This window comes from Calidris pugnax, unplaced genomic scaffold (genome assembly GCF_001431845.1).
Source record: "Calidris pugnax isolate Ruff unplaced genomic scaffold, ASM143184v1 scaffold17, whole genome shotgun sequence".
In the NCBI taxonomy this organism is placed as follows: Eukaryota; Metazoa; Chordata; class Aves; order Charadriiformes; family Scolopacidae; genus Calidris; species Calidris pugnax.
The window spans coordinates 5,407,393-5,433,527 of record NW_015090794.1 but is presented as its reverse complement, the minus strand read 5'-3'; the positions used below and the strand labels follow the sequence as shown (position 1 = coordinate 5,433,527).

At 40.1% G+C, this 26,135-nt stretch overlaps 2 protein-coding genes across 3 annotated transcripts in view; one reads left to right on the top strand and one right to left on the bottom strand.

The window, feature by feature from the left end:
• IQCK (IQ motif containing K) overlaps positions 1-6,516 on the top strand; it is a 40,007-nt gene extending 33,491 nt beyond the window's left edge. The window contains exon 9 of the mRNA XM_014936612.1: positions 5,215-6,516. Coding sequence (XP_014792098.1) covers positions 5,215-5,276 — 62 coding nt within the window. The 3' untranslated portion in view covers positions 5,277-6,516. The remainder of the gene's footprint in view (positions 1-5,214) is intronic.
• A 104-nt stretch (positions 6,517-6,620) lies between these two features.
• Positions 6,621-25,689, bottom strand: GPRC5B (G protein-coupled receptor, class C, group 5, member B). 2 transcript variants are annotated; one of them, XM_014936610.1, is made up of 4 exons: positions 25,244-25,689; positions 16,351-17,364; positions 11,683-11,795; positions 6,621-10,206 (listed from the first exon to the last, which is right to left on the bottom strand). In XM_014936610.1, exons 2-4 carry the CDS (start codon positions 17,354-17,356, stop codon positions 10,162-10,164), a joined length of 1,164 nt encoding a protein of 387 aa, XP_014792096.1. In that variant the 5' UTR covers positions 17,357-17,364; positions 25,244-25,689; the 3' UTR covers positions 6,621-10,161. The 2 variants fall into 2 exon arrangements, with proteins under 2 accessions (XP_014792096.1, XP_014792097.1); XM_014936611.1 differs by lacking the exon at positions 25,244-25,689 and having other exon boundaries at positions 16,351-17,479.
• Between the last annotated feature and the right edge of the window lie 446 nt (positions 25,690-26,135).

Sequence of the window (26,135 nt, the reverse complement as noted above, 5' to 3'; positions counted from 1 at the left end):
AGCTTTGTGACAGGCGCAGCAAAGGAGCGGTGGAAAGGAGCCAAGTTGGCAGGAGATGCAATGGGGACAAAGGGGGAAGAGGTAGAAAGCCAAGGGGAGGGAGGTGTGGGCAGGGTGGGGGGGGGGGGGGGGGGGGAAGGAAAGATGATCATTTAGATAAGCTACAAAATACGTGATCTTCTGAACCATGCTCAGACAGGCACAGCAGTGTATCTGCTTGCACAAGTCTGAACTAATCTTCTAGTACCAAAGCCGTATTTTTACCCATCACTCTGCAGTTATTAATAATGATTTGTAATGGAAAAAAACAATTGCACTTTGGTGGGTTTTCCTGTGTAAACAGAACTTTTATGTTTATGTTTATAAACATAACTTTTTGGGGTTTTTTTTTCTGTTTTAAAGGACAGGAGAAATTCTTTCTGAGTTTTGCAAGATCATAGTGAAAAAAATGGGAGCGTTTTTATTGAAAATTCTGTTGGTGTTTTTTGTTAGTCATTTAGATATGCAAAACCAAAATTTCTATTCTTTACTATGAGATGCATTAAGAGCCTGGAGAAAAGGCTGTCACCAATTTAAAACCTCTAAATAGTCCTGCAGCAAAACTAGATTTGAGAGTCTTTTGATTTAAAAAAAAAAAATAGGGGGGTGGAAGGCAGAGAAAGACCACAAACTGCTAATGGAGTCTCAAAATATGATTGAGAGATTAGTGAAGAAGTGGGTGACAGATTGGGGAACGTACAGGCTACTTGTCCCAAATTTCCCTTTAAACCCAGGCTGTGGTATCAGTCACTCGGATGTCTTTTTTGATGTAACTTTTTTTCCTTATCTGATCATTTGTTTTAGTCTGTGTAGGAGTTTAAATTTGGTGACTTTACAGAACCTATCATGTTTTGCAAGGAGGAAACATTTCAGAAATAAGAGGGGTTAACTGCTGTAAATGCAGTTTTCATGAAGCTGCCCAGCATATTTGGCATTCAGGTTTTCTGCCCATGTTGGCTTCTGCCTGTAAATCCCAAAATGCTTTTTGCTGGGGACCTTCCACTCTGAAATGATTTCTCTCCGTTTCTGGGCCATTCTTTCTGTCTTGACTATTTATATGGAAAAAACCTGCATTAATCAGAAGGATTGAAGATGTGCTGGTTGCCTTCTTTCTGGATTTTGCTTTCAACTCAGTGTCTTCATCCCTAAACTGTTGTGTTTCTGTGACTGTCTCTTCATGAATCTCAGGTCTGAATGATTTGGAGGACATTTGGATAATTAGTAGCAATACAGTCTCCAGTATATCTAATTCTGTGTAGTTTGTTCTCTCCTGAACTCAGGTGTTCATGTCAGTTGTTCACTTAGGCTAATGCTTGTATCTTCCAATATTTCTTTTCTCGTTGTAGATCTTGAATTATAAAAATGCCATCCTGATATATCTAAATGAATTCTTAATTTTTCTGTCAAAATATTAGGAAAGCATGGTGCAATTCTTTCATCTCTGTTTTCCCTTCTCCATTACTGGATGTTGGTGTTTGGGAGTCTCCTGTATGTCAGCTCTTGCTTCCCTAATCTAATCCTTAGTGAATCTAAAATATGCCCTGAAATTATTTGTTCTCTAAATTCATGGAGGCAAGACTAAGCATTTCACAAACTCTGTTGCTGTTTTGGAGAATTAGGTTTGTCTTTATATATGCATTTTACAGAAGCCTGTTCTGACGAGTGATCCTCTGACAGTTCCATTTCAGATTCAGGAGTAGCAGGCAGGTCCATGGGCATCATTTCCAGTTTATTTTTTGTTTGTTTGTCAACGTATCTTTTTTCAATACATCATTTTCCTATTGCTGGTGTCTGAAGATTTCCTGAAGTGACAGGTTTCACTAATAATTGCATACATGTTGACTTCCAATAGTAAGAGGCTAAAATTATACACACTTTATAAAGAACTGTCTCTTTAAAAGTCAGGTCTTATTTCAGACAGATTGCTGGTGGCTCCAATTTCATGTTCAGGCTTCTTTGGCATTTCATTGGGAGGCTGGGATGAAACTCCTTTCTATATATATTTTTTACTCTAAGCCCCTGCTAATAAGTTATTCCAATAGATTTTCTTTAATGGATTTTCATCTTCTTACAGTCTGAGTCTATGGTATTTTTCATTACTGTCTTCAACTGTTTAAATTACTAAATGTAATTCTCATAGTTCTTATGATTTAAACAAAATAAAGAGTGTGGGTGTATAAACCTTTCATAAGCTACTGTCACAAACTGTATTATACAGTGGTGTATAAAGTAGGTCATAGTTTGTTCTCTGTTATGCTGAAACACCAAGTCTCAAATCAGAACGTCAGTCCCGGTTTTGTATTAGTGCATTAAGATGAAGGAAAATTGCCTCTGTTATCCAAAACAGATGGTAAGGATGTTTGAACTTAATGCATATATAAATAGGCCAATTCTCAGATGTCTCATAAGAGTTTTGCAGATTTTTGAGTATTCCACTCCCAGGAGCTGACCAAAACAGCAAATCCAAATACATTCAAAGCCAGTGCTTCCTTGAGCCATCATCCTCAGCATTGCCACACAAACATGATAAACTATGTCAAATGCGTGTGACTAATGCATAGTTTCATCAGGTTCGCTCTGTATTTAAAAATAAGAGTAATGAGACTGAAACATAGTACTAACAAATTGAACTTTTCTGATGGTAGAAACCATATGGCCTATAGAGATAGAAACCGTAATACTGAAAATGAGAGGTGAGGTGTGTTTTTTTAAGTTAACACTGTCATAGCACTTAAGGGTCTCAGTTGCTCTATGTCTTAGGACTTAAAACAGGAGCTGTGATCCTGCTACCAATGATCATGATGTTTTATTTTTATTTAAATCTGATGTTGCACCTCCTTAAATTAGTGATTATACATTCTCTGGGGATAATTTTCACGCATTCTGTTACACAAACATTTTGGGAGTTACAAGGTGTTTGTAATTTTCACGGGAGCTGAATGCAGCTCCCTGTGAGAATCATTTTCTTGGCACTGCCCTGAGACCAGCAGCAGTGCACAGTTGCAACTGCCACTGTGTAACTGGCATCCTTGGGCAGTTTGTTCTGCCCAGTTATGTCCATACGCCTTTCCCCAGCATGCAGGAAATCTCTGTAAATCAAAAAGAGATGGTCTCCATTACAGTAGAATCACAGTTCTGCTGTGGGAGCTGTGGTGTTAATGTTCAACTTTTTTTTCTTTTTTTTTTAAATGCAATTGAAAATAGAAATGAGTCTTTCTCTTGCTCTGTTGACTGCATTATAGGATTTCAAGACTGAAGTGGTTAAAATTCAGCATCTGAATGGCATGGTTTGTAAGCTAGTTGTTCACATCGACATTCACACTATTCATTGCTTTTAGGTATATGTTGTCTGAAAGAAATGGGCTGGATTATCAGCTAGTGTAAGTTGTTCTAGACTTCGTGGGAGCTGTGCTAATATACAAACTAAACATCTTCCACAATATTTTAAGTAAGTTAGTTTAGTTTGAGGTGTCACAACCTGAAAAGTACATTTTTCCAATGGAAATTTCTAGTAAAAAGACTTAGCCAGGCAGCTTCTTTCCCCATCTTTCCAGCTTATCTGAATCCTGAGGACATCTTACTTTTCTATCTGCATAGGAAGCCCATATGTGTCGAAAACTATTTAAATAACTGCCTGAAATCCAGATTAATCCTGACAACCTGTGCTTCCTGGTTAGTGTGATGTGATTTGAAATTGTTATGCTTAAGTAACACAGGTTATGATAAGACACGGACGCTCCGGACTAAAAGCACTGCTAGCAGCTACCTAAAACACCTGCTCATTTTAATGTGAAACAGAGTGTGTGGGCCCTGGGGTTTTTGAACTTGTTGCAATTTTTATGAAGTACTTGCAAAGGCCAGCCTCATCACATCAAGCAATATTAGATAAAATTCAATGCAATAGTATTTTGTATCTGGGACATTCATAGTCACATATGACATTTCATCCACTCTGATTTTTCGTCTCATCAGCTGTACACTGGGCACAGATTGCCTTGACTGTTGTAGAGCATAGGGCATATCCTGCCACTGCAGTCATAGTTTGGGTTTCCAAGGTATTGTCTGTGTTCCTCACCGTCATACACCCCTTTTCCTGTGTGTTTTCTATGAGCTGAGAACTTACAGGTTGGTAGAATGTTGAGCACCTTAAATTAGCACATGGGCCTGTTGCAGTCCGGTATTCTGGGTACGTACCAGGAGGATTTTGTTTGGTGTTTTTCGTTGCACGTGTTGGAAGGGTAACTAAGCTCTCCTGAAACTCTATGTACAGAAGGGGATCTTTTGGGCTTTTTTGGCTTTCTTTGCCTCCAGCATAACTTTTATATATAAATCTCCCAACAACCTTGCTTGATGTGAAAGGTGTGCAGTACAGATGCATCTTCTGAAGTGTAGAGACAGAAAAAAAAGATTTTTATCTTTATAATTTAAAAGGCAGTTTTTAAAATATTAAAATATTAAGAACAGAATATGACAGCTGAAATCACAAAAGTAGACTGAGGAACCAGACTGTTGTATCAGCAGAAGAAAAACATTAGGTTAATCTGTATTACAGCACTCTGAAAGAATACAGAGCTTTGAAAACAGCTTTCACTAGGGGGTGGGACATTTTACTTTTATGTAGAGCTTTTGTTCATTTAGAATTGTTTACTCCAGCAAGCAACCCTGTGCTCTTTGTTTGACTGATTTTTTCCATTTGGCAGACCCTTTGCTATCACATGGATAACATTCTTCTTTCCACTGAGACATAGAAAAACTATTCTTTATTGACCTTGCTTGTTGTCCTAAATGACAAAAATATATTTATGTACTAGGTGAACTGTATGACTTCATCCCTGACTTTTAATTAAAAATTCTTCAAAGCAAAAATCTCAAAGAATGGCTTTTTTAACAACCCAGTAACTTTTTACTAGCAAACAACTCTGCCCTCAGCTACACATGCACAACTCCCACAGATGGCACTGAGAACTGCGTACAGCTATCTGAGTGCTGAAGCTATGTCAAAACAAAAAAATGCCATGCATAGAAGAAATATGTCTTCTGGGTTGGGTGGGGGATTTTGGTTTATTTATTGAACAACACAGTATTTGCTGTTGAAGTATGGAAGTTTACTTTTTTTGTTTCTGTGGATGTTTTGGAAAAGTTAAGTATTTAATGTTTTATTTTGTGTGGTTGCAGTGGGAAGCAAAATGGAAGACTCAGAAGAACCTATAGAAAATGATTCAACATCTCAATTTTAGTTTTCTCACCAATATCACAAAACACAGAGCTCATGGACTAAATGTTGTGGAACTGATTTAGAAACACTCTTAGCATTACAGTTTTACTTTTACATGTGAGGTGCTGTAAATCAAAGGGAGACTATGTAAGGCCCCAGCATTTTGAGACAAAGTTCAGTCTTAGTGTAAGTGAGCACAATTCTGTTATAACAGATGGAATTGTGCACATTTAGCCAAAAATTTTGAGTCTGTATTTATCTTGTGTTTCTGAATGCTCACTTGCAAGATTTCTGGCAGGGAGAAAACTCTGGATGAAATAAGTGGGGTTATGCCCATATGTAGGCGAGTGTTAAAACTAAGGCAAAAAATCTTCATTTAGTATAAAGTGGAGTAGCTTCACTGACTTATGCAGAGCTGTGACAATTCACACAAATCCAGGCTCTGTTCATAATGGTCTGATTTTCAGAAACGCTCTGCCTCTGCAATTCCAAGTGAAGGCAGTGAGAGCTAGGGTTGCTCTGCATTTCTGCAGGGGGAAAAAGTCAAAGGCCCTTTTGTTACCACTTAGCACATGTGCTGAGAAAATGTGAAGTTAAGATCACAGTGATAGCATTTTCAGTGATCTTGTGTATGTGTACTTACATAAGGTGCAAGCAGAACAAAAATCAGATGGGGCCCCCTGCTAGAGAAATCTCATTATTTTTTTAGTTCAGTCTTGTCAAGCGTGTTGCTATTTAGGCCTTTATAACTTCACAATTAGAGAAGATAGTTGCAGTTCTACTACTAATTCCATACAAATCAAACAAAGGTCAAGTTGTTTTGAATGAAAGCATGATAAAACACGGATACTCTCTGGCTCTTGCTGTGGCTCAACATGGATTTCTTCCATCACTTACACAGACTTTGTCTTCACTGTTATCCCAGTACCCACCCCACTTTTTTTTCCTGGTTTGTGACACTGGTTGTTGCAGCAGATCAGACCATTTGAAGAAAAAACTCTCAACCTGCATTCTTCAACCCCAGCTGTATGACCCCATTCCCTCCTTCTCTCAGGCACTACCAATTGAGCCAGTACAGGAAACTGCTGAGCCAACTGGAAAATATAAAAGTATTACTTGTAGTGTTCAGAGTTTGGCTGCTCAGCTCCTTGACTGGCTCACAGTGGGTTTGGTGGGTGCCAGAACCTAAGGGTAAGTGTGGGAATGTGGCCCTAAACAATAGGTGCCAGTATCCTTTAGTTCAACTTAGCTTATATTGCAGAATTGCACCCACGGTATCGCCACAGGACAATGGTGTCTGTAGCAACATTAGTTTACTCTAATGGAAAAATTTTAGGTGGATTTTAACATCAAGGTAACACAAACATTGTAAGTAAATAGTAAAGCCTTTATTCTCGTTAAGAACAGCATTTTGAAAATAAAACATTTGCCCATGCTTTACAACCTTTGTAGTTTTGTATACTTATGTACAGTCATCATGGTACACATTGATTGTCTTGAAAATCCTTTAAAGATGTACTTAATAAGATACCAGTATGCAACAATCAGCGGAAAAAAGGGTACGTTATAAAACACACATTAATACATTTAATAAATATATATTATCTATCAAAAGTGAGCTTTAGCTCTCATCAATTAATAAAAAGCACCTGCTTTGTAATCCTGTAAGTTGGTAGAATAGTCCAATTGTTTCATTATAAAAGCTACAATGCTCCCTTTTGCATGGCCTTTGGTTAGACCCAAGGCATCAAGCTCAAACAAAGCCAACCAAGATGCCTGTGTTTAGACTAAAAACAGAAACATCTAGTTCTATAGTATTTCATGTACCTTGTTTATCGAAACAACTGTATTTATTGAGAGTGTTCTTCTGAAGACGCTACATATTTTCTGGCAAGTGTCAAACACCCTCAACTCATCTGAAAGCAGGACAGGATCTGTAAAGTATGGCTTTGAAGTTCTTCCCAGCCATTGATCAAAAGCCAGTTACTATAAATCTCATTTTGGTAATAGTTTTTTCAGATGCTTTACATTTTCATTTTTCTGCATGGGAACACCATGAGCACATAACCATCAAGGGACAACACAGTAGCTTTTATAGTATAAAAGCTAATTATAATTAACTGAACTGCGAAAGGCTTGTGCTTACTTATTATGTTGTTCACAGATGCTCTACATTCTAGGTAACTTCAATAAAAGGCAAAAGTAAACAATTTGTTTACTGTAACAAAAATATAAGTTAACATAAAGGCGCCTTTCTTCAATTACAGTTTTATCTGGGGCATTTTACATCGCAGATTAGTGACTTATAAAAAAGAGTTGCTTATTAGTAATTGTATAAAGTTGGAAAATTAAGACCCTCCTAATCTATTGCCACACCTTCACCACCACAAATTAAACCCAATCCTGCTAATTTTTAGTTTTGTGACTAGTCCACATGATTAACCCAATGAGATTAGTCATGTGAGTAGCAGTTTGTAGGAACTGGCCATATCTTTGGATAAGGCCTCAAATTTGAAACAACTTCATTGGGAGCAGGATTGGGAACTCTATTTATCAATTCAGTCACATCTAGAAAAAGAAAAAAATGTTTCTTAAGATAACTATATATTGTACAGATTTCGTCCATAGTCTGTAAAATGTGTATTATAATTCATAAATCTTGGTTGTAGCATGATAAACTTTTCAAAAGAAAGCTGTCCTACCATTTATGCCATGGTCATCTTATATGTTTTTATGACGTATTTTTTAAATTGGTTTTTAAAAGCAAAATTCTGCAGGCAAGTGATGATAATAGGTTTTTTATAATTCCAAATGCGCATCTTCTGGGTAACTATCATTATCTTAAATACTATCTTATTTGATCAAAGCTTTGCTTAAAACAAGCAAAACACATTTCTAAGTCACTGGATAGCATGCAATATCCACCCCTACCCTACTTGGTTGCTAAGGCCATCTAGTTACCTACAAAATAAAATAAGCAATCCCTATAACAAGCACATGCTTCCTTTGCCTCGAGGAGGAGAGGGCAGGGGGGAGCTAACATGCTCCTTCGCTCATGCATGACAGAAAAACATTGCTTCTGGAAAAGAAGGGCTTTGAAATAAAACCCTATAAGATGATCATGGCAAGAATGGCAATATATATTTTTTCCATATATATATATGCATATATATCTGTGTGCAACACTTAGGGACTGGTCTTGCAGCCTCTGTACCTGTATGTAGACCTACTGGTGTCAATGGGACTACTCATGGGAGTACAAGTCTGCAGGACCATGTTCCTAATTCAGTAGAAATGGAGGTACATGAAGAATCAGGAAGACTCTTGAAAAATAAAAAGCTTGTTTTTCTTTTGCAGTATAGAGCAAGTAACTTCCTTCTGTGAAGCTACTAAGCTATTCAGTTATTTGTACATTATATTTTTTTAGTTTGAAAATATATATTTTTATTACAGCATATGCAAAGTTTAATTGTTATAAGTTTCCTATGCCCTCAAGTAAAAACAATTAGCTTTTAGTATCAAGGAAAGCTAAGATTAACATTGGCCAAACAGTGAGGATACAATGATGTCTTCAATGTCCGATATGTATTAAATGTTAAATAAAGGAATGATTGCTTAAACATAATGAAAAACCATGGCACAAACAATGGGCAATGGGAACCTTTTAAATAACCTGGAGAAAACAAAGATAAAAAGCTTTGAGAAAGTCTGCCTTATATCAACTCAAAAAGTGGAGGGGAGGAGGAGGAGGGAAGAAACCACCTTAAAAAAACAAAAACAACAACAAACCACCTCCAGCACGGAGATTCTACTATCTAGGCACTAAATGCACAACCACATTGAAATGCACAAACAGCTGCAGTCGAGGGGACTACTCGTATGAACAGGGATTGGAAAGGGAGGGCTTGCTGCTATCTGCTGCCGGGTTTCTCCTGAAGGGTGGTCACCACTTCCCACCTGCCACCACCTTCCTGCCTGGCCAGGAACGGCAGACGAGCTGGCTTGGGCAGTACCGTGGTTGCCTTTCATCCACCATCACAACAAACTCCTTCTGGCAAACTGGAGGCACGCTCTCTCCCCAGCTAAGTCTTTGCCAAAACGTATCCCTCCAAAGTTTCACTCAGTGGCTTCCTCTGCAGGAGATGGGAGAGCACGGGCTCCACTTGCACCCGGGGCTGGTGCTGGAACAACGGGGAAGGGATCCCAGGGGCCAAGGAGAGCTGCCTCTGCGCTGGACCTGAGCTTTCTCTCTGCCTCAAGAAGCTCCGTAACTCCCATGAAACACACACAGACCCTTCACCCCTCCAGATCTGCATCTCCTACACCAGCTATTTAAAGAGAAGAGGATCAGCCTACAGTGTAATGGTAATTTAGTTGCCACAGAGCGACGATGCTTGACTCCACATGTGACTTAACAGTAGAACTAGATAATGAAGCAAACAGTACTTTTCATGACGTTTGAAATGAAGGGAAAAGGAGCAAAAGGGAAAGAAATCCTGCATGTTTTCACACTGTAGTGGCAATCTCTTGTGGCAACGTGAATTAAGTTTAGGTGAGAGGAGGGTATTTTGCAAGCAACTGGCAACCAACGAAAACAGGCTTGCCTCACACACTAGTTACAGACAAGAGAATATCTTACATTTCAGAACACAGTATCCCCCCTCTTCCAATTTAAGGTGTGCCTACTTCTATTTTAAATTAGATTCAACTTCAGTTTTACAATTTTGTTTTTGCAATTATCAGTTCAACGGTGTTCACATTTAGACAAAATCCTCTGTAGGATTTCGAAAGCTCCTGGATGTTTTGTTGCTTTGTTCTGGTACTTCTATGGATTCCTCCCTCAAAGACACACTGCCAGGGAACAACGTCCGCAACAAGGATTCTTATTCTCTACAGCCTACAGCCTTTCACCAGAGGTGTCGTCCAGTGTAACTTGGCGGAGCAGTTGGTATCTGGAAATAAGGATAATAAACCCATAACTGAGACATCTAGTCTGTTCAAAAATCAGTATTATCATGCTACATGTACATGACAGCTTTCCAGACAGTAGTTCCAGAGCAAGATGGTACAAAGAAACTCATCTTCCACCCATTTACCTCTCCGTAAAAACCATGACTCTATATAGACATTAATCTCTCATTTTACTATCTAATGTGCTAATGTGCTAATGATTAATCTCTCATTTTACTATCTAATGTGCTCCATTAAGCTTTGTATCTACCTCAAAACAAAACACCCACCCAAATCAAATTCTCTAGCTCCTCATCCTTAAACTGGGCTTTCCTGAGCTGCATATTCTGGTATCAGAAAGCAAAGGCAGAGATGAATCCAAGAATCAGGCACAGATGAATCCAAGCATCAGGAGGATGCTATTCATTACTGACAGCAAAGCACAAGCCTTTTCATTTTATTCAAGTTGATACGTTTCCCACTGTCTTACCCACACCAGAGAATCCTTGCACCTAGTCCCTTTTGTTCACTAAAATCAACCGAAACTTTACTTATTAAAAAAAAAATAAAAAATAGAGACCTGCAATCAGTTCACGTTATCTGGTTTTAAACACAGAGGTTGAGTTATGGAATCAGCTCATGATTCAAAATAAAGAAAACCCAACTCACATGAGTATAAACTGGCTCATGGGTAGATTTTTAAGAAGCATGTAGGTATGCATGAAAAATATGGGGATGAAAATTCTTCTTTTTCAACAATATGCCTCCTATATTAAATGTCTTCAAGTGCAAATTACACATCATATGAAAAACATTTGCGAAGTCTGTTTGGCGTCAGATCACTAAGCCATTCTTACAACAACCAGGCAGCAGAAAAAAAAAGGTCTTTCAAAGAACGGCATGCCAAACTAGTGTCTAAGAAAGAAAAATCAATGCCATTAACATTAAATTATTCTATATTCCTCTTTTATGCATTGCTTTCCAAGAGACATACATATCTGTAACTTACAAAGAATTACATTTGTTTTATAAGAAAATGGAAAATATGTGAAAGACCACCACTATCTGCAACAATGATTCTTATTTAAAGTAATGTACTGGCCTGTAAACATTTCTGTGACTCACATCATCTTAAAAAAAATACAGGTTAGAAATTGTGTCACTTAATAGTTATGCTAAATACCTTAACACAAATTTAATTTGAAAGGGCCCCTGAATATGTATTGTCACCAAAGAACTTGGTTCACTCAAACTACACAGCAAAATGTGAATGGCCAAGTAAAGAAATGCAAAATACTTTGTAATTACATCTTTTCTAGAGGAAAGGGAAGCATTACATGCATACTTGCTGCTTGAATTTTCATTTATAGCTTTTCCCCCTGCTGTGAATAAGCTAAAAGCAGATTTTTCCATTAGTAGTGGTTGCATATATCAGTGCATATCAAAGATTTCTTAAGTCATCACATTTTGATACTTACAGTCCCACCATTTAGCACAACTGCCATCTCAGTTGGCTGATAAACATTGCTTCTAAAAGGAGCACTAGGTCGGCTTCCCAAACTGCCATTTCGAAATCCTGCCGTTCTCAGTGCTGTGTTTAGAAAAGAGAGATTGTTCTTAGGAACACATTTAATGCTGTGCACCTCCTTTGAAGTCATAAAAGTCTTTTGCTTTCAGTGTAGTTATTGGGACTTTTGCCACTGATTTTAGCTTTCATACTGCCACACCAGTTTTCACATTGCTTTCAAACAGCGGTTTTTCTTATATAGTTGGGGATGGATCTCAGAAGAGTCAGTTTTACATAAAATTAACTGTTTGCTGTGGAATGGGAAAAAAAATTTACTGGAACCACATTTTTGAAGTTTGCTTAGTCTCATTTCAATAGGAGCTAAATGTCTTCAATCAATGAACCCTTGATGTATCTTGCACAATGTATTCTGCAAAGTATTTACTGTATCGGTCTGGATACTGTGGGGTTAAGTAAAATGATACTACATTTTACTTTCTATCAAATTCAGAAGACAGGGATCCAAAACACTGCTCGAGCCAGTAAGCAAGCTCACAACCCCCCTGGGCATTACTTCAGCATGACTAGTGTATAAGGATTTTCCAGATGTTTCAGATTATATTTACTCTGAGAAACTGGAAATATGAAGTAAATATTGCTTTCTAATAGCTTAAACATGGCAAATGACTGAAGGAAAAGAGAAGATGATAATTGTCCTTCTGAATGTTTCTACCAGAAATATATCAGTCTCTCTGTTAATTTTAGCACCAGTTTGGATTCACAATGTATATTCTGAATGGGAGATATGCATAGTTAGGGATATGCTTCTTCCTCTCTAAACCAGTCTCGGGATTGGCACATAAAAACTCTTTTTACTTTGAGGGTAAATAGCAGCTTCACTGAATTCAGATGTGGCCAGGGAACAGAGCTCATTTATCCACGCGACTCGCATGGTTACAACGGGCAATACTCATCTGTGAGCTGGTAAATAGAAACATGCCTCGTTCAGGCACCTGGGGCAAGAATTTCTCTTAGATTTAATTCAAATTACAATCCTACACTGTCTGGCTGAAATTGTGAATGAGCTGAAGTTGGTGACAATTTCAGCACAGACTTAATGAGGTCAGGATTTAATATGGATGCATTGCGTGGAACAAGATTTAAATGGATCCTACTGCTATATGCTGTCCTCTCTCCACTGCTACTCCTCTCTCTGGGAGTTGTGCACAGAGATAAAGAAAAATATTAATTTAGCATAGAAATTTAGAAATTCAGCCCTGCAAATGCTCAGTTGTTGACTTCAGATACACACAAACCCTTACTTGCTCTATATTTTAAAATCAGGTATTTTTGCAGAACACCGGGAGAACCAAAGATGAAAATGCCTAAACTAGAATTATGTGATTTTTATTTTATATTTAACCATCTCAGGGGCAGTTGTACTCTGTCTTTGTAGTTTGGCTTCTTATTGCATGTTTAACACAAATGATTGCACTGGACTTTGCTAGTACTGATAAAGAAAAAACTCTCTTTATAATGCATACTATCATTAAAATACTTACACAAAATTTCCATGGTCACTTCAAAGTTATGTTAAAGAGCCAGTAAATTCAATTGCATATTTCTTCCCTATTATTGCAATAAGTCTAAAATTATTTTAACATGAGAATCAGAGACAAAGCTCATGGACAAAATGCTCATTTTGGAATTTTTTTCTCTCATAGAAATTTTACCACTTTTCCTTGTACTTTTCCCATTATTATTAAATACATCTAATTGCGTAGAGGATGCACAGGTTAAAAAAAAAAAAAAAAGTGCCAAGAAGACTTGAGGCAATGTCATGTCAAAGATTGTTTTTAACACGTAGTTTAAATTTTGTTAATTTATTAACTTTGCTTTTAGGCACTTGCTCAGACCGTGACTTGTAGTACTAAAAGTTATTAAACAAAATTCAGGACCAGAGCTGCTTAGGCTTGAGCTTCTTGACAGCTGTAGCACTCGACATTTCACATCCAGAATTTTCATGTATAAGGCAAATTCTCTTTGCCTTACACAAGTTGCCAGAGTAGTGTGCAGTGCACTTCCAGAGAGCCCTGAGAACTCAGTCAAGTTGCCTTTTTCCAGGGTTTCTAAATATTTTACCAACATTTTTACAAGACACAGGTATGAAAATAACTGTTTTAAGTAGATCTTTCAACTCATCTATCATATGAATATTAAAATCCCAGATTAGTGTGTTGTTTAAATAACTGACTTTAAAATATTTTTGCTTTATTAATGATATTCCTGGAATAGAACTTGGAACGACACTTTGCTAAGAGAGAAACTAAAAGAACATAGGCTTGTTTGAACCTATAGTTTAAAGGTTGTTCAGATTCTTAAAAAGCTGCTGAAAATATTAAAAAAAAAAAGCTAAATTGCTGAATTACTTTATACAAGTATTAATGGAAATAACAAGAATTAATGGAAAATGTGTTTACCCAAGCAAGTTTTCTATTTAATTACTAAAACAAATATTATAGTCAGGGAACTAAGAGGTGTTTTCTGTCTTCCAAAATTTTACAACTAGTAGATCTTATATTCTTAAACATCATTCTTAAGTATAATTGAAGAAAGTACCATTGCTTTAATTTCTAAACTCTTAATGATGCATTCTTGAATTGAGGTTAATTAAATGAATAAAAGAAGAGAACCTACTCTACATACCTGCAGAGTGCCAATTGCTAATAGATCCCAAGTGCTCAGCCACTGACAACCACCAGTACCGTGATCTGATTTAATTAACACTTCAACAGCCATAATATGTGTTATTACCTGTATTTACTTAAAGTCTCTACCCCACTAGTAAGTTTTGTCTCCAAACTCTGTTGTCATAAGTCTGTACTTACAGAACTGCTGCAAAGGAATAATGAATCTGTTTTGATTTATTCAAAATGTATATATCCTTCTCCCACATGCCATAGGAATAGGAATGACATGCATTTATTATGATAAATATTAATAAGGGCATCAGATAAGGAAATCTATTTCGTATTGTATTGCGTAAGATTCAGATAGATTAAAACAGAACATAAATTGCATTATAATAGATACTATAATGATTTTATAGCTATCATATGTCTATCCATTTCACTAAAACACTTCATCACTGTTTGAGTAGATCAAAAAGGAGCTTCCAGTTCTTTTGGTAAAACGTATGCATGAATGGAAATAATACAGAGAGAAAGATCCAGTTTTGTTCTTGGATCTGCCTTAGTCAGAAATAGCTCCAGTGAAGCCACTGCAGTTACCTTACTATGAAATTAATTTAATGGGGGATGGAGGACAGTAAAAAAAAAAAAAAAAGCTTTTACAGTCCATCGTGAAGCTGTCTCTGCTACTCTGGAACATTAGTCATAAACAACCACTCTTTTATCCAGGCAATTTTTTTGTTTGTTTTACCACTGTGCTCACAGGATCTTAACTCCTTTCTGTTCAAAGCATTCATACTAGGAGACCTTTAAAGTTCCTCCTAAAACACTTAGAGGGAAAATCCCTTCCTGAGCCAACACTGTACCAAACAAGTGCTGGCTTCCTCCTCCTGGGGTCTACATCCAGAAGAGCTCAAAGATATATAAAAATGAATAGGAAGGTGAAGTGCCTGGACAACATGCCCCAAGCTGCCTTTTGGGGGCTGCCAAAGCAACGTGGCAACTATTGACTGGGATACCAAAGCCCTTCTTTTCAATTATAGTGTGTAAAAAGCAACGTGACTAGTACTGAAATCCTATATCCAACTGTGGGACAGCACCAGACCACAACCTGCACTACCCAACACCAGGAAACTTGTGCTTCCCATTGCTGGTCAAATAAGCATCTCCATGTATTTTCTGATGTGAGTTAAATGTTCAGCAATGCTTTGGATCTCTTGAGCTAACAGTTATTGCCAGCCCTGTCAGTAATCACTCTAAAACATTTTCACTGCAGATTTTAATGATGTGTCATCGCACATTGTTCTATGTCACCAAACAGCTGTGACAAGGAAAGCAACAATTACCTGGAAACCCCTCTCTATGCATACTCTGTTCAGATGTTAAAACTGTCAGAACAAAGACTTTCTTTGAACTTCTCTATATGCCACTTTGCATTTTTCCCCCCATAGTGTCAAAAAGTGGCAATGAATTCCACTATAATGGAAACATAATTAATAATAATAATAATTTTGTTGCTCAAGAGGCTGAGTATTTTGTAACAAAGAGCACTTGATTTTTTTCTTGTGTTTTTAGAAAATATTTATATTAAATTTTGTCAACTGACAATGACAAAAAATGTAATTTATACTATTTTAAAATAGAGGCTATTTTTTCCACTGTGATTTTTTTTTGGCTTTCATTGTTGGCTTTGCATTTTAAATTGTTCAGTTTTTCAATGAGAGAACAATGTGTAGACAAATAATTTTAACCAAAGACATATTTTCTGTATTACATTTTTTTCATTCCCCCCCAAGTGATACCTTAATGAAAACTGTAAAAGGGAACAATATGTTGTGTGAAAAATATGGCATTTGTAATGACCCTTATTTTGAACACCTGAAAAATGTCTCATACAGATTATTTTCTTGGCTACAACAGAAAAATACAACTCTACAGTAAATTCTTACCTGCATTATGCTCATCCATTGAAAAAGCTTTATTTTCCATGTAGCTCCGAGGAAGCTGTATATCTTCCTCAAAAGCAGTTTCACGCATTCTTGGCTGTGAAGTGTCAAAATAATTGGGAGTGTTTTCCTGCTGCGATGGAAGGATGGTACAGTGGACCTCTGGGATGGCATGAAAAATAACAAACACCCAACCACTGGACACCAGTGCAATAGCAAGAGTGGGATCACTCCATTTGTCTCTTCTCTTTAGCTCAGCATTACCAAAGAGGTACATAGTCATCCAGGCTACCCAAATCAGAATGGAAAAAAAAAGTGTTATAATGAGGCATACTCCGTTTTTCTTCCATTTCTTAAACTTCCCACAGAGAGTGAAAAGAGAAAATCCCATGGTAAATACCATCAGGAACATAACGTAAATCAAAGCCATAGCAAAATCCATCGGTTCGTAGCTGCAGGCCAACTTGTTATCTCTGACAATTGTCAGTACTAACCACTCGGTTGCAATAATGACCTGCACGAGCATCAGGCAGATCGCCACACCAGCTAGATGCCAGCCAGATGGACTCTTCCCATGTCGAACTAGTCTACGAAGTCTCCAGGCTTGAGCTAGCAAGCACGAGAAGCACAAAGCAAAGATAACTCCCCATAGAAATCTTCGGGTAGAGCACACCGTTTCGTCTTCTTGTATGATGAAAGCAAACGTCAGCCCAAAGAGTCCCAGAGTCCCAAAAAGAAAGAGGAAGTGCATTCCCAGGGGGCTCTTCTTCTCCTTGTCCTTGATGAAGGGCAGCCTCACCAGCAAAATCAGCATCAGCAGTAACGTGGTCAGCACTCCTGCCCCCGCCACTGCCTCCACAACTATTCCCCAAATGGCATCCAGGTCGCACAGGTAAACGTACTGGGGGAGAAGATCCAGTCCGCACCCTCTGGATGTACTTGAGTTTTCAGAAGAGCCATAGCTGATCACGAAGAGGAGGAAGAAACCAATGGCTGGGTAGGTTTTCATTTTTCTGTCTGAGACAACAAAGTATTTGTTTATTTAGCTACAGTTCGCTTTGGAGGATCTCGCAGCAATTGGAAGTACAGCTTATTTCAATAGCCCATGTTTACTGTTTTTTTTTCAGTGGATTTGCAGCTGGCACAGCCCACCCCCAGTCCCCTTCACTGCCCTCCCAGAAAGCTGCTTTTGCCTGTTGTACTCAGAACACAAACTGACTCATTTCTGTGTTTGCACAGATTGAAAACAACATTTCCAAACACTGCCCCTGCAAATATCCTAAAACACAACCAGAATAAAATTCTGCATCCTGCTGCAAAAGAATACATTATCTATAGTACTTTATTGTTCAAATTCAGGTGCTTAAAGAATGGGTAAATTGCCCTGAGTCTGATGCAAGTTTATCAGAACTGGACTATTTCACAGCCTTGTTCTTTTTACTGGAATAAAGGCAGTCAACCCTCCCCCTGCCTTTTTTTTTCTTCCAAAAGGATAGAGCAGTCCCAGGAAAACAAACATTGTGCTTTTTTTTAAAAAAAAGAAAAAAGGAAAATTTTGCTTTCATGCTCCGTCAATAGGCAGTTATGATATTCACTCCTTTCATCCTCTTCCAAAGCCCAGGTATTAAATTGCATTTGCAAATGGGAGTGGTTGGCGAGAGAAATCCCATATTCTGTGACAATGGTGCACACATGCAGTGTCATCAATCAACTAATCAAAAATGAATGACTCATTGTGCTTCTTAGCAAGTCGAAAGCCATTCAAAGGAAACAAACAACAAAAAACAGAGCATCACTTTCCCCCATCCAGACAGTGAACAATGGTAATAGGGACACAACACATCCCACTTGGGCATCAGGACCAAAAGCCTGGACAAATCCCAACTTAAGTTTTAGGAAGAACACGGGTTAGGTGCTTTAAAAAGATATATGTTATGGCATTTGCTTTTATTAAGCAAAGCAGGGCAAAGGAGATTGTTAAAAATGTAACCTTTAAGTGAACAGTCCACCCCAGCAATAGCTGCCCTGTAAGGGCAGGCTGAAGTAAACACTACCCGTACCAGCCCTGAAACACGATGCTGTTAACCTTCACTCGCACGAAAACATTCAGAGTAAGACTTCCATTTGCATGGTATGACCATAGGGAAGAAAGGCACCATATAAACAGGCAATAATAGTAGTCATATAGCTCATGTAACGTGTTTAAGATAGAAGCGAGAAGCAGAGAAAGCAGTAGCTCTTGTAGGTTGGACAACAGCCCTAAATGATTACCCATCTAAAGATATTTTATAAACCAGAAATGTATTTGATGAAAACATCGGAAAGTGTAATGAGAGTCATAACAGTGCAGTGCTGTTGTATTGAAACATGATCAGTCAAAACCTACACAAAAACTATTTACATAGACTGTCCTAAACTGCACAGTCTCTTACAGCTGAGAACGATGGGTTCTCTTCTTGTGCATTACAGTCATGTAATGATCAAAGTTAAATCCTGAGGATCTCAATCTTCACACTAATGTTCATTCCCCTTTCACCGAGTTATGACCGATGCCCGTTTTTGGCCTCTGCCAGGAGAGAGATGATGGAAATTATGCTGTTTCCTATTTGAGGCACCAATGCTGCAAATGTGCTAATATAAATGCGTAATGACTTTATGGTCTTCATTCATACAACAGACACAAAAGCTTATTACAAAACTTCATCTCAGAAGGGGAAGCTGTGACAAATAATGTGATCTGTGACTGGACAAACAGGAAAAGGGTAATTGATGATCTTTGCGGACCCATAGACACTACAGTATCCTTGTACTGTTGAAAGGGCTACAATGTTCTAACGAGGCAATGACCTGCAGCTAATGACTAATGATTTTTTTTTTCCTACCTAGCTGTAATTTATTTTATGGTGACTTGGTTGAATATTTACTTGTTTATATCTGATTTGTATAACAGGTTTCTCAATGACTCCATCACAACCCTCATGTTAAAAACACTGATTTTACAGGCAGAAAACTAATCATCAGTGAAATATATTAATTTTTGTATTGAATATTGTTACGCTCAGTAAAGCTCCTTGCCCTATGAGTACATAATTAGCTAGAAGGAAATATTCTGAAGGTAATTTTGCTATTCCTTCTATGCACAAGTGGTTCCAACTTCAACTAGTGCATTTACTTTTTAGAATACCCAAAACATTCCTAAAAAGTGTGAAACGGTTGGTGCCTGCTGATACAAAGGGAGGAAATCTCCTGGCATCTACTAAGGCAAGGCTTCAATCCACTGGTACCAATTTCAAGAAGCAGGAGGCCATGTGGAAAATTATTCAAAATTCATTCTAAATGTCTCCCAAACTGGAAACAATAAACAGCCCTTAAGTGAGGATCATGTTAATTTTCCACTCTCCTATCCCTTACAAATTATGATATGCATGTACTAAATGGGTTTCAATACTAGCTTTGTTTATTAGCTACTCTACAAAGACCTGGGGGGTAATGAATTAAGTGCAAGTATCTCCAGTTCTAAGATTTTTTTTCCAGTTTTCTGGTTACTTTATTCATGTCATGTAACCCTCATGTGATTGAGCTATTCTAGGACAGTCTGTTTCCATGGAGATTGTGCTGCATGGGTAAGCAGTCATATTGTCAGCCCATCATTTGTTTCCTCTTCCTATTTGGAAGTGTTTGGCAGGGAGGAAGGGAGGGTTAATAAATTTTGAGTATTTCCCCCTCCACAAAGAAGAAGTTTCTTTTGGGGAATTAAGCCGTGACATAATGTGTGCAGAATTCAGCCAAAATACATATTCAGAAATATTCAACTCAAGAGTTTTCCCAAGTTACTTCCATTTGTGAAATGACTTTTGGGAGAGCTGATGGAGACAATTGGTGGTTCTCTTAGAAAGCTCCTAGACAGCTATAGTATTGACCAAGAAAGCTCTAGGACTCCTGACAGGTATTCTTGGTGTGAAATCATATTCCTACCAAATGTCATTAAGTCTCACTAAACAGTAGATCCCATCCACACCTAAGCTTGCAATCAGAGCTTGAAATCTCCAAATGAGGAATCTTTTCCCCACCGCTGCTATAAATATAGCCATGTTCACAACTGTTTACTATGTATTTCTGCCTAACTAGGTAGAAATTGGCAACGTTAATAATCAACCCTTGTGACGCTCCCAGCCAAAATCCTCCTTCTAACACTGGTACTCAGCACTGAACTCCCTGTATAGACAAGGGAGAATGTAAGTTTGGTAAGGGAATACCACAACTTTAGCTGAAACCATAGATTCATAGAATCATAGAATCATAGAATTTCCCAGGCCGGAAGGGACCTCCAAAGGTCATCTAGTCCGACCTCCCCGCAGTCAGCAGGGACACCCCCAACTAGACCAGGTTGCCCAGGGCCTCGTCGAGCCTCTCCTTGAATATCTCCAGGGATGGGGCCTCAACCACCTCCCTGGGCAACCTGTTCCAGTGCTCCACTACCCTCACAGTAAAGAACCCCCTTCTAATCTCCAATCTAAATCTGTTCCCCTCCAGCTTGAAGCCATTTCCCCTCGTCCTGTCACTGCAGGCCTTTCTAAACAGGTTCTCCCCAGCCTTCCTGTAGGCTCCCTTCAGGTACTGGAAGGCTGCTATTAGGTCTCCCCGGAGCCTCCTCTTCTCCAGGCTGAACAACCCCAGTTCCTTCAGCCTGTCCTTGTAGCAGAGGTGCTCCATCCCCCTGATCATCCTTGTGGCCCTCCTCTGGACCCTCTCCATCAGGTCCATGTCCTTCTTGTATTGAGGGCTCCAGACCTGCACACAATACTCCAGGTGAGGTCTCACCAGAGCAGAGTAAAGTGGCAGAATCACCTCTCTGGACCTGCTGGCAACGCTTCTTTTGATGCAGCCCAGGATGCGATTGGCCTTCTGGGCTGCAGCTGCACACTGCCTGCTCATGTCCAGCTTCTCATCCACCAGCACCCCCAAGTCCCTTTCCTCAGGGCTGCTTTCCAATACCTCACCCCCTAGTTTGTATTGGTGGCGAGGATTGTTCCGGCCCAGGTGCAGAACCTTGCATTTGCTCTTGTTGAACCTCATGAGGTTCACCTGGGCCCACCTCTCCAGCCTGTCCAGGTCCTTTTGGATGACATCCCATCCCTCTGGTGTATCGACAACACCACACAGCTTGGTATCGTCCGCAAACTTGCTGATGGTGCCTTTAATCTCCCTGTCTATATCATTGATAAAAATGTTAAACAGCACCGGCCCCAGCACGGACCCTTGAGGAACACCACTTGTGACTGGTTTCCATCTGGACTTTGAGCCATTGAGTACCACCCTCTGGGTGCGACCATCTAGCCAGTTCCTTATCCACTGAACAGTCCACCCATCAAATCCGTACCCCTCCAATTTGGCAATCAGGATGTTGTGGGGGACCGTGTCAAAGGCCTTACAGAAATCCAGATAGATCACATCCATAGGTTGCCCCTTGTCTACTGACCAAGTCACTTTATCATAGAAGGCCACTAGGTTAGTCAGGCAGGACCTGCCCCTAGTAAAGCCATGTTGGGTGTCCTGGATTACCTCCCTGTCCTTCATGTGCCCAAGCATGGCATCTAGGAGGATTTGTTCCATGATCTTCCCAGGCACAGAGGTGAGACTGACAGGTCGGTAGTTCCCAGGGTCCTCCTTTCTACCCTTTTTAAAAATGGGTGTGATGTTCCCCTTCTTCCAGTCTGCAGGGACTTCACCTGACTGCCATGATTTTTCAAATATCATGGAAAGTGGTTTGGCAACTACATCAGCTAGTTCCTTCAGGACTCTGGGATGTATCTCATCAGGTCCCATGGACTTGTATATCTTCAGGCTCCTGAGTTGATCTCGTACCTTGTCTTCACTTACAGTGGGAGGGACCTTGTCACCCTGGTCTCCAACTTTTTTGTCATCAACACAAGAACTAGGAGGAAGGGGGTTACCAGTGAAGACCGAGGCAAAGAAGTCATTGAGAACTTCTGCCTTCTCCTCATCTGTTGATACAAGTTCCCCACTGTTGCACATCAGGGGGGGTACATTTTCTTTAACCTTCCTTTTCTGGTTAACGTACCTGTAGAAGCCTTTCTTATTTTTCTTTACGTCCCTTGCCAAGTTCAGTTCTAGCTGTGCCTTGGCCTTCCTGACCTCATTCCTACACATCTTGGCAGCATCCCTATACTCTTCCCAGGATGCCTGTCCCTTCTTCCATTTCCTGTGTAGCCCCATCTTGCCCCTTAGTTTGACCAGCAGGTCTTGGCTCAACCATGGTGGTCTCTTGCCCTCCTTGCCCATTTTCCTACATGTGGGGATTGAGATCTTTTGTGCTCTATAGAGAGCATCCTTAAAAATCTGCCAGCTTTGTTCCGCTCCCTTGTCCCTGAGGGCTGTTTCCCATGGGGTCCTATTTACTAACTCCTTGAAAAGCTGGAAGTTTGCTTTCTTGAAGTTTAGAGTCCTAACTGTGCTTCTGGTGAGCTTCAAACTCCTTAGGACAGTGAACTGCACTAGGGCATGATCACTGCAGCCTAGGCTACCTTCAATTTTGATATCCCTGATGATTTCACTTGCATTTGTGATCAACAGATCCAACAATGCATTTCCTCGAGTAGGGCTGTTAATTTCTTGTCGCAGGAAGTTGTCGTCTAGGCACTCTAAGAGCTTCCTGGATTGTCTGCAGCCAGCTGTGTTGCTTTTCCAGCAGATGTCGGGGTGGTTAAAGTCCCCCAGCAGGATGAGAGCCTGTGATCGTGATGCCTCCTCAAGGCATCACGTAAGAAGGCATCATTGACAGGCTCCGCCTGGTCAGGCGGCCTGTAGTAGACTCCTACCACAAGGCTCCCTTTGTTGTCCCAATCCCTAATTCCTACCCATAAACTTTCAACCTGGTCATGGCTACTCTTTAGCAACAACTCTTCACATTCTAGCCACTTCTTTACATAGAGGGCAACACCTCCACCCCTTCTTCCACTCCTGTCCCTTCTGAACAGCTTGTACCCATCGATGGCCACACTCCAGTCATAGGAGTCATCCCACCAAGTTTCCGTAATTGCTACTATGTCATAGCTTTCCTGTAGCAGGATAGCTTCCAGTTCCTCCTGCTTGTTGCCCATGCTGTGTGCATTAGTGTAGAGATTCAATAAATTTAAGGGAAAACTAGAAAGTCTTTTTGCCAGAGAAGTTCTTTTGGAAAGGATATGTATATCAATATGGGTTCTTTCATTAAAATAGTGTCTTCCTCAAGCCTGTGCTGTGGGTAGAATGGCAGAGTCCTGCATCTCTCAAGATTTTGTAGTAAAATCTTCTGTCTGCACGTTATCTCCAGTAATTGCCTAAATCAGTTACTGCAGAGGAATAGCATTTTTATCTCTTTCCGTCTAGATTACCTCTTAGCAAAGTTATGCAACCTCACGGCAGTAACAATAACACTCTGTTTGACTGGCACTTCACTTCTATTACCAGAGAGCTACAGCAATAGTAATGCAGAAATGGCACAGAAACACTCCAGCACAGATATAGTATCCCCCGCACAGCTGAATGGAACTGTTCATACAGAAGGAAATCAACTTGAGATATTTTTTTCCCAGATCCCTCTCTAAAATTGTATTTCATTAACTACTAAGCCAACATACCTGAACCCAGACCAATCATGAGCACTTAAAATGAATCAATAAGCCTTATACATTTCAGGCAAAAGCAGCACAAATTTAACAGGACAGCTTGCCAATTCAGTCCTCAATTTTTGGTCCAAAATCTGCTCTCAATGACAAGAGTACTAACTGCACTGTTTTCAACAGAGTGAATTATCTGGTGTAGAATCACTACAGAAATGGCAGACACAAAGCTGCCCCAGTGGGTACGAAGTACAATTACAAGCAACTAAGCAGAAACAGAAAATCTCACAATTGTCATCAAAAAGTTGTCACAGTTAAAAATCAATGAGGCTTTCAAAACCCAAAGTCTTCTGACCAAAGATTGCAAATCTTTTCTTATCTGGTCTAGCAGCTGTATGCTACTAGAGAGTATATATAGAGAATAAATCTGTAACGATGCAAAAATTTAAGGTTAGGCTGTTCATGGTTAGATGCATTATCTGTTCCCCTTTGTAAAGTCCTAATGTTAATTAACTGATACAGTAAGACGCATCCAATCACAGCAAAGAAAAACAATCTAGTAAATAAAAGCAATAGTAGCACGAATAGTAACCTGCTCTGCCACACACAGGCAGAAGACTGGTTCACTGTACGATTTCCGAAAGAAAACCTCCCCCACCACGGAGTGTTGTGGAGGGATGGTAGTGAGTGAGGAATTAATCACAGCACGGGATCTCTGCCAGCTCCTTTTGATCAGATCTGAAGGCTAAGCTTCAGGACTGATAACAGAGCAGCAACAGCCAAGCCGAGGTCTGACTACCGAAGAGATGTATTTCCAGAATAATAATTAATAGTGCAATTGTGCTTTGTATGCAAAAATACAGCAGTGATTTAGACATTTTCTGCATTTGAATAAAACACATCGTGCTATACAATACATAGCCTCACGGTTACAGAGAGCAAGACCCCACTCCAAAAATGACACATAGAAAAAGTACTGTTTTCATTTAGAAATACTTTGCAACGCTGAATATAATATGAAATGATCTTTCTAATGTTCTAGGTGCTCACAATTCCCTTCTGTCAGATTCTGTGTATCGCCTGTGCCTAGATCCTTCTGACTGTAACGCCTGACGGTCATTGTATTACTGACAGCAAACAATGACAGCAATCGATGCTTTTCTTTTCTAATTCTCAGCCTGTTGGGATTCATGTCGCAGCCTCATGACAGATGGGTCTCCCTTCACCTGATTCCTTCTGATGGAGCCAGAGGACACCTCAGCACCGATACTCACTGCTAGTAAGTACGAGCGTGTCGCTGGCACATCGGTGCTGGGTGCCGTACGACGATAACCAGCCCAGGTGTTTGGGTTCAGCCGGCAGGAAATCCTGTTAGCCTTGGGATAAACATTAGGTCAGGTGTAAACAAAGGGTTCACCTAAGTGCTAAATCCCACCGCTGTTTGGCTTTGGGGAGAGGAACTACAGAGACGGGGCTTCTTATAAACTAAAGACAAAACCTCCAACGCTGCGCAGACCTTCCGCGGGGCTGCTCCGCGCCCACAGCCCCGGCTGGGCTCCCCCCGGCACCGGCGAGGGGCCAACAACCGGCTCTGCCCCCTCGCCCGGCTCCCGTTACCGCTGCCCTTCAGCTCCCGCACGGGCGTGAGCCGGGGGACGGCGCGGAGGTGCCCGGCTGTGCCGCAACTACCCCGCGGGTGCGGAGGAGCGCGGGTGCGGAGCCCAACAGCCTCCTCCTCGCAGGCCGGTTCGCAGCTGCCTCCTCTCCGGTCTCTGCTTAATCCGCCTGCAGCCGCCTCCTCCTCCTCCTCCCGTACGGTGTCTATCCCGCTCCAGCCTCCTCTCTTTTGTCCCTTCGCTCGTTTCACTCTCCGGTTTCTTTTTCCAGACTCTCCCTCCCCCGCCTGTCCCCGCTCCTTCCCCATCCTGTCTCCCAACTCCTCCACCCTCCTCCTCAGCCTTCTTCCCCCCCCCCCCCCCCCCCCCCTCCCCCCTTACTTGTTTAGCAGTACTTTTGTGGACACAGAAGGGTTTTTTGGTCAAAAAAGTATTAATCAACAAATATTCTGTCCCAATCACTTCTGTACAAACTCCATGATGCAAGACTCTGACTCTGCTGATTAAGTTAAACTGCCCTTGCTGTATGAAAGAACAGTCATTTAATGTG